At 45.4% G+C, this 12,170-nt stretch overlaps 1 protein-coding gene across 1 annotated transcript; it reads left to right on the top strand.

Moving 5' to 3' along the window:
• Positions 1-4,847: 4,847 nt before the first annotated feature.
• LOC135876659 (interferon-induced very large GTPase 1-like) lies at positions 4,848-12,170 on the top strand. Its single transcript, XM_065401939.1, has one exon. The coding sequence runs from the start codon at positions 4,848-4,850 to the stop codon at positions 12,168-12,170; it is 7,323 nt and encodes a 2,440-aa protein (XP_065258011.1).

Here is a 12,170-nt window from a genome sequence, read left to right as displayed (position 1 = left end):
CCGCACCCAGTACCCCAAACCTCCTCCCACACCCCCTCCTGCACCCCAAACCCCGTCCCAGTCCAGAGCCCGAACCCAGCACCCAAACTCCGTCCAAGAGCCTGCACCCCAAACCTCCTCCTGCACCCAAACTCCCTCCCAGAGCCATAGGCAGGTGTGTGTGTGTGGGGGGGGGAGACTTGGACCCATTTTGGGCACCACCAAAAATGACACAAACCTGCCGCCCCTGGTTTCATAGGATAACGTGTCCCTGATAATCCGCGGCTGCCAGTGAATTTGTAAAGCTCCAAGTCTGTTTGCAGGTAATTCCCTGCTAGGAAAAAGGCTGCGGCTGCGAGGGCGATGGGTCCTGCCCAGTGAGATTCTCCCCTGGCAGTGGGGCAGGCTCAGCCCCTCGGCACCACTTACCCCCCACCTCTGTTTTTCATCCTCCTGGGCTGCATCAGCATCTCCTGCAGCTCTAGAAATGCCGCCAGGTAACCCAGGGCTGAAGGGAAAGCCCCACGGTTCTGGGCTGGGGAGAGCCATGCCTGAGGCTGGCATCTCTATAAACTCCATCCGGCTAATTAATACACACGGTAAGAGCGGCCCCTTGTGGTGAGCAGGGAGAATGGCACTTTTTAACAATAAGCTTTTGCTCTAGTCTTTGCCAGGCAAAGTGCAGATGGGTAAGTTTGGTTCAGCGTTGGCTCTTCTCTCCTGTTCGGGGAACCCCCCTCCTTTGGCTTTGGACCAGAAAGTCATTCTGCCATTCAAAGGGCGCCCAGTGGAGAGGAGATTTAGGCTGCGCAGTGATGCACTCAAACGTCAGAATTCAGAGTAGTAGCCGTATTAGTCTGTAAGTCAGAATGTGTCAGACGCAGCTTTAGCTCCGCCCCCAACACGTGTCCGGGGTCTCATGCTCTAGAATCAAAGTTTTAATGTAAAGCAATATTCTGCGTCTCACTCTGTGGTTCGCCACCTTTTTTCATTTGCAGACCCCTAAAAAATTTCAAATGGAGGTGTGGACCCCTTTGGAAATCTATTGTCTGTATATAGAGTTGAATTTTGTTCAGTTAGTTTTCAGTCTAAGTCTTTCGCGGACCCCTTAGACACAGTCTGCCGATCTCCAGGGGTCTGCGGACACAGGTTGAGAACCGCTGCTCTAACTTACATGGCTGGAAAAAAACACTTTAAAATGTGACCCAGTGTAACCAATGCAGTGATATCTCCCTGAGACTGGAGACAGCTTGAAACTGTATCTCTGAACTGCCCCATTCATCAGTGGAATATTAACTCTGAAACCTAATGGCAGCAACATAGATGTCTGCATGGCTCACTAGTGCTTCTGATCAAAGCAGGTCAGAACGAGAAGGGATGATCCTATTATGCAGGTTTCCACAGTCTACAGCACGTGGCATCTCATTCTTGGCTTCATGTGTGGACGGGGCTTAGGAGCGTACTGTAGCCAACTCCCTCCAACCTCACCCCGGCCAAAATGTCCTGCGTCTGTATGTTTGGATTGGATGGCACGCAGGGCTGTGGGAAACAGTTAACGTCGCACAGTAAAGTACAGTCCTTGTGGACAATGCGGGAGGTTTCTGTGAAAGCAGGAGGCGGCTGAGATAGCAACTGTGTGCCCAGGAAGCAATGGGCCGAGTGAAAGAAAGAGCCGGGTGCGCTGGCTGAGCGGGGAGCTGCGAAGTGCTGGAGAAGGAAGGTGCAGTCTTTGAACGCTGGTGATTTTCCCTGAGGGAGGAGGGGGGATTTCAGACTGAGTCTGTCTGTCCCTTTGGGAGTCTCGTTTGTCCCCTGCCCTTGGTTTAACGTATAGTATTTATAGGGGCTGCTCAGTACCCCAAACCCTTAGTGCTAGTAGCGTGTCTGGTGTCCCATGACGCGGAGGCAGGCACTGCAGGTGCTGCAGCGCTAGCCCTGTAGGCGCTAGCCCTGGTGGGTCCCAGTAGCCGCTCAGACACATGGCTCAGGGAAAGGGTGTTTTACTGGGGCTGGCAGGACAGGGGAAGGTTGCAGGTACCCTAGATACAGAGACTTCAACAGTTCTGGTTCCAGCGGTTCCTGTTTGGGTCCCTGGGGCCGTCCAGAAAGTCAGGGCTCTTCAGGCCTAGTGCCTGGGGGGCCTTCTCCTGTCCAGCCTCCCTTCCAGCAAATAGGAGCTTGCAGGCTTCCAGGCCAGGCTCAGTCAGTGTCTCTCACTGGGGCCCCTCTGCACGGGCTCCCTGCCCACCCACTGCTCCCTGCCCACCCACGGGCTCCCTGCCCATCCCCTAAGTTCCCCGGAGCCCTGCACCCAGCTGTGACGTCCGGCACGCAAAGCCTGTCCCACACGCAGCACGGCATACGGGTCCTGGGGCTTCCCCCCTGCCATGTGGCTGCTGCTTCGGCTTCTCTGCAGTCCCTGGCTCACCCTGCAGCTGCCTTCCAAAGAGACCCTGGTCAATTCCTGGTCCAAGACCTTCCCCTTCCTTGGCCAGCAATAAGGGGATGTGCCATGGGGAGGGCGCTGATGGGAGCTGTAGTCCCCTGCTTTGCTGATCCATCACAGAACTCTCTGCTGGGTTCAGGGCGGTGAAGCAGGGAGCCTGGGGCCTTTCCGCTGCAGTTCAGGTGTGAGAAAATAGTTGTTCAAATTCAGTGTAGAAATCAGTGCTCACCTGAGCTCAGCAGAGCAAAGCCAGGCATGGGCCCAGGAGCAGGACTGGTGGTGTTAAGGGGGCAGGGGTAGGGGGGCAGGGTGGGGGGCAGGCAGGATTCAGGAACAGACGGGGGTGGGTTCAGGAGCAGCCTGGGGAGATTAAAGTGTCAGGAAAGGGTGCTAGGGACAGGCTGCAAGGGCTAAGGGTGGGGTGCCGGAGATCATGGTGTGGGCTGGCAGAGCTAAATGGAGGGAACAAGCAGCAGCTGAAAGAGCCAGGGTGTGTGGGGGGGGGAGGGGGCTGTCTTCTGTCCACAAGCCAGCTGTCAAGGCTTAGGATGGAGGCCAGGGGTCAGGGTGGGTCAGCAGGGCTAAGGGGGAGGGAGCAGGTTTGGGAGCAACTTAGTGGGGCTAAAGGTGGGGGTGGCATTCAGAAGCAGGTTGGGGGATAAATGTTGGGTGGGGGCTGGGTTCAGGAGGGAAAAGGGGGGGCAGCTGCAGGAGCAGAGTGGGACGGATCAATGTAAGGGGGGCAGTTCAGATGACAGGCCCAAGTTCAGGAATCTGGACGGGTGAGACTAGGACTTGGTGGGCAAGGAGACTGGGTAACAACCTGCTACTGCTATCAGTTACTCAGTTACCTCAAGTGACAGAGGTCTGTGTGGCAGATCTAAAGGTTCCGACCCTGCTGATGACCCATGTGGTTATCAGTATGATGCCAGATGATGGAATTGCTGTTGAAAAACTTTTTTTTAAAAAACGTAGGAAATGACATGCAGGCACACACACAAACTATGTTAAAAGAACATTACTACGGTTGCAAAGTTAAGCACTCAAAAGGGAGGAAATGCCAGAAATAAGGTTGCCCAGGCAGCCTTAATGGTACAGCCTTTAATTATATGATCACATACTATTTTTTCCTACCCCTGACACAATCCCGCCCAGAGCACCTCAACAGCACCACATCACATCCTATCCAGTGTTGTAGCCAGGGTGCTCTGATTTAAAACAAAGCCATTTAAATAACTGATTTTAATAATGATTTCAATCAGCAAGCAGGAATTATTGATTTAAATCATTTTAATCTTGTTTTGCATTTGTATCTTTAGATACTTACATAAAGAAAGGTTGAGTCTCAGTGGTTGCTAACTACGAAAAACATGTTGATTTGCAATGAATTAGAGCCTTCACATTAAATTTGATAGTACTTTTTGCTAACCAGGAGGATACCCTATATCTATACAAATTTATTTAAATAATTACATCGCCTAACATACATTTATTTGGATTCTTAATTTTTACATTTCTTTATTATATTAGAAAAACGGTGAATGATGAATTTCTTATGTCTGCGATTATGTTTAATTTTTTACTTATGATTTGTGTCAAGTTCTATTTTAATGGAAATTGGAATTCAAGTGAAAATGTGGAAAAAATGCATTTAAAGTTTTGTTCTTATTAGTTAAATAAAACTACCTTAAATGTGCTGAATATAAGAAAAATGTTTATTAAAACATATTTCATATTTAAAACTGACAGATTTATGAAAGGAAGTATTATCTGTAGTTAGTAAATTGAAATATTGTTTCTGTTCATCCCAACCTGCAGGGTTTTAGAACTAGTAGATCTCATTCTCTCAGACCTAGTTTTTATTCATAGAATGGAAGAGGAAAACAAGAGCTCCTGCTTCATCAACTCCCAGTCCGTTTCTTAACTTTGAATGAACTGACCTAGTTGAATAAACTGAGATGAAGAAAATGTTCACTGCACCTGCAGAAGAGGCTACTGCTGTCAAAAGTTAGTTTAGCCCTTCAGCAAACTCTGGTTCCAGGTGCTTAGATAAGGACTTCCAGCCATTCAGTGGTTTGACTTTCTTTAAAAATTAGCCAGCAAACATACTACTTAATATTAATTGTATTTTGTTTAAATGATTTTAATACATTATAATAAGTTTAGGCCTTAACATATATTTTGATCATTTCAAATATAATTTCAAATAGGTTTATTTTTAAAAAGAAACATATATTTAAATAAAAAATAAAAAATCCTTAATTTATTTTTATTTTTTCAAAGTCATAATTTCTTATCCACCCTGTGCCACAGTGTAGCCCATTATATATTACATAAGGCTGGGAATGGAGCCGGTGGAGGTAGGGAGGGAGAGACGTCTTCATGAAAGCGTGATATTATTTTTCTATTCCATTTCACAGCCATGTCTACAGGAAAGGAAAACCCCCAGAATTCAGCTCACGGAGACCCTGCAAAGGATGAACTAGCCAAGAGACTGGAAGCAGTGGGTCTGAGTGCAGAGTACTGGCTGCCTAAACTACACAAACAACTTGGAGTTACCTCTACCCAAGCCTTGAAACACCTGCAATATGAAGACTACCTAAAGTTAGAATGTGACGTACAGCACCCATGGGAAAAGCAGGCACTCCAAGAACTACTTAAGATAGACAGCAAAGCAACAATGAAGCAGCTGCAGGAGCAACGCTTGGAGATGCTAAAGAAGAGGCAGGAGCAGGCTAAGTCGGCACTGAAGGAGCTAAAAGAAATGCAGGAGAAAGGCAGGAGCCGCCATGAGGAAGCTGTAAGAAAGAAAGAGGAGGAGCTGCGGATAGCTATGGACATAGCCCCAGAGTATTGGGCACTGTCTGAGAAGCCATTGATGGAGGTGATGGAGAATGTGCACAAGCAATTAAGCTTCCTGGAGGAGTCGGTGTCCCAGAGTGACAATCTCCCTGACAAGGAAGTTTTGAGATGGGCGTCGGGAGGGCTGGCCCTGCAGGGCATTTACCAGACCAAGAAGCTCGCAGAGATGGTGGAGAAGCGAGAACAGCTCATAGACATCCCAGAAGGGTTCGAGCTCTTTGGTCCACAGCAAGGGCCGTTGTTTAAGAAGAAGGAGTTTTCATCTGCAGAAGCAGAATCCACATTCACAAAGGCCATGGAGAAGCTGGGCTTCAGCATTAGTGTCACAGCCAAAGGGGGATTTGGGGGGTTTAGTGCTGAAACCAGCTCAGATTACAGCAGCTCTTCAGAATCTGAAGAAACCCACAGGTCCCGCTCTGAACACACTTACATTTGCACCACCCAGTACAGCTACATCCCACTGGCCTCATGCTACTTCCCCAAGGCTCAGCTTCGACTTTCCAGAGCGGCGCTGCAAGAGTTAAAAGAGATCGAGCAGCTTTTGAGTCACACCCCAGAGCCGGACAAGCTCAACTTGCTGAAGAGCAGGGGCGGGAGTTTCTTCAAGAGATTCGGGTCTCATGTAAACCAGGGCCCCCTTCACTTGGGGGGGATATTCTGGTGGAAAGCGTCTTCTGAGGGATTCCGGGCACAGCAGCTGGACGAGGTAAAGAAACGAACATCTGATGCACTCAGCTCCTATGTTGGGGGCAGCTATGGCGGCTTTGGTTGGAGTATTGCAGCTGGTGTTACTGTGTCAAAATCAGGTTCTGAAGCCTCATTTCAGGGCACAGATAGAAAACAAACGCAAACAGAGATTCAGCTGTTTGTGACCAAGACAGGGGGCCCACCTGGTGTGGATTCCCTCACAGCATGGAAATCTGGACTATTGGCCAGTAACAAAACCTGGTCTGTTATTGACAGAGGCTCTCGGCTGATTCCAGTGTGGGACATAATCCTGTCCAATCACAGACAAGATTTTAAAGATGTTTATCAAATGAGCAGCAGCCTCACAAGGGCCTATGAAGCCCTAACAAACCTAAGTGCAAGTACATTGGTTGGGGAGGAATTAGTCAGTGCAGTGGATGAGGCCAGATCATTCTTAGAGGAAATGAAGACCTGGGAAGTTACTGGGGATGAAGAACAGCTGATGACTCTGCTCAATTTCAAACAGAAGCTAATTGAAAAAACAAAACACAACAGGACCTGGATCGACATCTGCCTGTCGGATAAGGTGCTTCAGGATTTCCTGGAAAACACAGTTTTACTATGCAAAGATTTACCGGCACATAACACCATGTCCACTAAATCTCTGCTGCGCTGCCTTCTGGACCCTCATATCTATTCAGTTAAGAATTTCCCCAAATCTTCCTCCATCCTGCAGTGGATCTTTCATGCTGAAGAAAAGCAGCAAAAATCTGTCCGTGTTTCGGAATTTGCTGATTTCATTCAAGTCCTACAGGACATGAAGAATTGCATACAGGCTGTTACCTATGGGCCTAACTCCTCCCCAGCAGCAGTGGAGGCAGCAAAAGTAAAGGCCGGCTTGGATGTGAGCTTAGCTTTCTGTTCCTTGCTGAAGGCTCTACAGGACGGAGAGCAAACAGACATAGAGCTGTTATTGCTCTCCATTGCAGCCAGGGCAGGATACCGGGTGGAAAGTCACACTTTTCAGTATCTCCTCGGGTGCCCAGAAATTAACTTCATGTTAAAGGAAATGCAAAGGGCACATGAGGGATATTTGACGCTTAGGGATCAGGATGTTTCCAGAGCTCAGGCTTTCCTGTTACTGACAGGTCTGACAGTGACAACTGAATTCAAAGAGGTGTCTCCAGAGGAGAAGAACAAACGTTTGACTTTCATGAAGCGTCACCTGGGAAACTTGTTGTCAGGTGAAGTAGCTAATGTCTTTATGAAGCCTGATGACTGGAATGCCCTGGAAAGAGACCTAAATACCCTTGTAAAAGGAGAATATGAAACTTCCAGTAGCAATCTGCAGAAACAGGATATAATAAAAGAACTAAGGGATGTCTGTCAAAGGGCTAAGCAGACACCCCTACCAAAGCCACAGCCCGAAGTGCTACCAAAGGATGTTAAAATGTCTGAAGGAGTCAAAACTCAAGACTTTCTCAATTTGATCAGACGACTTGGACTTGAAAACTACTATCCAAGGAAAATGGGGATGGCAGATTTCCATGTGATTGACAAGACTTCTTTACACGACAGCCAGCCCAGCACCGAGAGTGAGCTGTCATTTTATTTTTTGCAAAAGCTGTTGATGCTGGACTATCGGGTACGGTATCTGGTTTGCAAAGATGACTGTAAAACAAAACAAGGCACAACAAGTGCATTGAACACGTCAAGCAAGATGAACGAATACTCAGATGCAACCTCAGATATCTACGAGGACTTTTTAAATGATGATGAGGGAACTAATGAGTCTGGTACACCAAGGCAAACACACGTGCACCCAATGGACATCCAGATGGCAATTTTTCATTGTGCAGATGATTTCATGAGACAGTATCTTTCAACAAAGCTCGCTTTCTGCCAGTTTGCGCTCCCACTTCTGGTGCCAAATCCTCGTACTTCACAAATAGAATTCCCTCTTTGGTCCCTTAGCCAAGTTAAAAAGAGTTGGCATCATGGTGAGAAATCAGGAGTGGAGACTAGCATTAAAAATTATAAAAACAAACTGATTTATCAAGCAGATACACCTGTGGTGTCCTTCACACGGATTGGTCATTCACCTCATTCTTCTAAGTCTAAGATCCTGAATGCTCTGCTGAGTAAGCACAAGCATGACATTTTTTTCCATCGTGATTGTAGAGGCAGCAGTAACGATTGTCTCCTGATGAACGGGGTTGTGGAAATCTCCTGGTACTGTCCAGGTGGAAAGGATGATGACAGATTTGACAATTGCATCGCCTTCACTAATCTTCACGGGGATGCACGAGAGCATGAGCAACAGGTCAGATTTTTACAGGAGATCGCTTCTATAAATGTAGTTCTCTTTACAACTTCTGATGAGAACAAAATAGGCAAGCAAATTGTAAGTGATCTCCTGAAATCTCCAAAGCCTTTTGTATGTCTTTTGACTGAAAAAGAAAACGGTGTAGCAGGTAAATCCAATCTAAACATAAAAATAGGCATGAAGAACAGAAATGAAGCAGAATTAATAGATGAACTGGCAACAACAATTAAAGATTTACTGGCTGGTTCGAACCCCACTTGTAGTCTTGAAACCTGTGTAGAAATTGCTCGCCAGCATTGTTTTCTCATTGATGAAGACAAAGAAGAGTGTAAACAAGCCAAGTCAATGGCACAGACAGTGATGGTCCTCTTCAAGGAGAATAACTTATCGGGCATGAAGGAAGAGCTATTGCCACTTCAAGGAGAATTATGGCACAAGTGGTGTAAGAAAGATAAGGAACTTACCCGCTTACAAGATAAAATGAAGAGAAGCATTGAACAGCACCGGAGCCAAATTGAATCAGAAAAACGTGCTATACGACATGATCAGATAAGGAGAGCATCCTCCCACAATGATTTAATGAGGTCGGTGCTGGAAATTCTCCAGTCCCATTCAGAGATCACCAAAAAGTATTTCTTGCAGTGGCTGAAAGTATTTATGGATGACCTGAGCTCTGACCGCCTTGCAGAACTTCGCCAAAAATACCATGTCTTATGGTCACAAATGCTGGAAGAAACAGACCCAGGAGAAAATGGTGACTCAGAAAATGTATTGAAAAGTAACTTGGAAACAGTCTCAGCTGAGATAACTGCTTCTACGATTGGCCTTGAACACATTTTCAGAGAGGTTGCTCAGATTTATGAAGCTCTTGGTACTTTGCCCCAAGAAGATCAACATTTTCTTGAACTTCCACAAATTGCAGCTGACCTGATGGCTTCAGGGTATCCCGTTGAGCTGATGGACGGTGATGCTTCATACGTGCCACTGAAATGGGTGAGAGCAGTTTTTGACAAGTTGACGGAGAAGTTAGGAGACAGAAAGGTGTTTGTTCTTTCTGTTCTTGGCATCCAAAGCACTGGGAAGTCAACATTGCTAAATGCCATGTTTGGTCTTCAGTTTAGTGTCAGTGCAGGGAGATGCACCAGGGGAGCGTTCATGCAACTGATTAAAGTGGATGAGAATCTCCAACAAAGTCTGAACATTGATTATATACTAGTCGTTGATACTGAAGGGCTTCGGGCCATGGAACTAACCAGTAAATCAACACTCAATCATGATAACGAGTTAGCCACCTTTGTCATTGGTCTTGGCAACATGACTCTGATCAATATTTTTGGAGAGAATCCTTCAGAAATGCAAGATATCCTGCAGATCGCTGTCCAGGCCTTTCTGAGGATGAAGCAAGTAAAGCTCTCCCCAAGCTGTTTGTTTGTGCACCAAAATGTTGGAGAAATAACTGCAAAAGAACAGAATATGGAAGGACAAAGACGCCTCCAGCAAAAGTTAGATGAAATGACAGTTACTGCAGCCCAGCAAGAGTTCTGTGATGTAAACCGCTTTAGTGACGTTATCCGATTTGACGTGAACACCCACACTCATTACTTTGCTCACCTTTGGGAAGGAGACCCACCAATGGCACCTCCGAATCCCAGCTACAGCCAAAATGTGCAGGAACTAAAGAGCAAGATTCTCATGGCTGCCAAAAAGGAATCCAAGGGCAGTGTTTTGAGGCTGTCAGAGTTAAAAGTCCGAATCGCTGATTTGTGGAAGGCTTTATTAAATGAGAACTTTGTTTTCAGCTTCAAGAATACACTGGAGATTGCAGCATACAACAGGTTAGAAAAAATGTTTAACCAGTGGACCTGGCAGTTGAGAAGTAACATACTAGAACTGCAGACAAAACTGAACAATCGAATTAAGAAGAGAGAAATTCAGCATGTCACCAGGAGAAGCCTTGAAGAAGAAGTTAAAGAAAAATATCATGCCATCATGAATGACACAGAAAGATTCTTCACAGAGGATCAAGACTGTGAAATACTAATTCAGTGGAAAACAAGTACTGAAAATAAACTGAATGATCTGAAAGAGTCGCTGATTGATGAAACTAAGAGGAAATCTGAAGAACTTATCAAACTGAAGAAGAACCAAAGCAAACTTGTTGAAAAGAAGTCAGAATATGAAAATGAGCTATTCAAAAGAAGCAAAGAGTTGGCTCTGAGATTAAAAGGCAAGGAACTAAGTGGAGCAGCATTGAAAGAAAACTTTGACAGCCTTTGGAAACGATGGGTCTATGAAGTATCTTCAGATGCCCCTTCTGCTGAGGAACCTGACATTAGCATGGATGTAGAAAACATTCTTCTGCAGCATTTTAAACAGGAACCCAATATAGCAGAGAAAATTAAAAGTTCCTCCCGCAAAAATACATTTTCTGTTGATATTTCCAAGCATATTGTCATGAAGAAAACACTACGCTTCTTCAGTAAGACTTTGGATAATGGTGATATAAAGAACATAGAGCAGGTTACAGTTCGCATCATACAGCTTGTTAACATGAAAATTGATATGAAGGAGCAGCAGAGAATGGATTATAATCAAAGTTACATTCACGAAATATTGAATGAAATAAGAAGAGAGGTGGACTCTGCAGCCAAAAACTCAAAATACACATTTAATAATGAGTACAAAATAGAGTTATCCCTGTATCTGTGCAAAATGGCAGCAGAGCGGTTTGAAGACATGCACGGAGCATTTAAGAATGCAAACGATCCAACCGTCTACCTCGAAAATAAAAGAGACGATTTTTTTAAATGTTTTCAAATTTCCTGCCAAGGAGCAACCTCCATCACAACATTTGCTGATTTCTTATGCAACAAACTTTCTGCAGCTCTCCGCCAGGCAGTCTATGACAAGACTGCCATTGACATAGCCAATGAGATGAGGTCTAACTATTCAGCCTTCAATGGCAATAGATCCAAACTGGAAACCAGTATTCTGATATCCCTGGCAGAGGAGGAAAACTTTGAGAAGTACAGACAATACATTCATTTCCCACGGGACTTCTTAGAGAGTTTTATCAAGAAATGCGTTGATGATTATTGTTTAGACAAGAAAAATCCAAGACTGAAGAATTTCTTAATTATTTCCCTTGATTCTTTCCAGACTCTTGTTCTTTCAGCTATTCGTGACTCGACTAGAGTTGTCAAAGATAAATATGGCAACGTATCCTTGTGGCTGGATGAATTTTGCAACAGACTTGGAGATGACTTAGACCTTCCAAGAAGTGATCTGAAAAGCATTGAACATCAGGAAATAAAGGACATAGAGTTTCTGAAAGAGGCAATGAGTAAAGCTTTGCCCCTGGTCCTAGAAAACCTGAAACAGGAATTTTCTGTGATTGATATGGAGCCATTTAAACTGAAACCTCATAAAATACTAGTTGAACAGCTCTGCGGGTGCTGGGAGCAATGTCCCTTTTGCAAGGCTCAGTGCACAAACACAATACCTGGTCATGATGGAGACCACAGTGTTCCTTTCCATCGTCCTCAGGCCCTGAATGGTACCCAGTGGTATGGAACAGACCAGCTTGTCATTGAGATCTGCTCTAGTCTTGTAGCAAGTGACTACTTCATGGTGCTTTGTGAAAAGAATCAAATTCCATATAAAAATTATAGACAAGTGGGACCTGCTTATGCCAATTGGAGCATCACAGCAGACAACTCAGCGCAGTCTTACTGGAAATGGTTCGTGTCCCATTTCAGGTCAATATTGGAAGAAGATTATTGTGCAAAATTTGAGGGCAAAGGAGCAATCCCTCCAGAGTGGGACGAGTTTACAAAGGAGGCTGTAATCTCTGAGCTGAAACAGCTGTAA

The sequence above is a fragment of the Emys orbicularis genome, chromosome 3 (genome assembly GCF_028017835.1).
Source record: "Emys orbicularis isolate rEmyOrb1 chromosome 3, rEmyOrb1.hap1, whole genome shotgun sequence".
In the NCBI taxonomy this organism is placed as follows: Eukaryota; Metazoa; Chordata; order Testudines; family Emydidae; genus Emys; species Emys orbicularis.
This window is presented reverse-complemented; position numbering and strand designations above follow the sequence as displayed.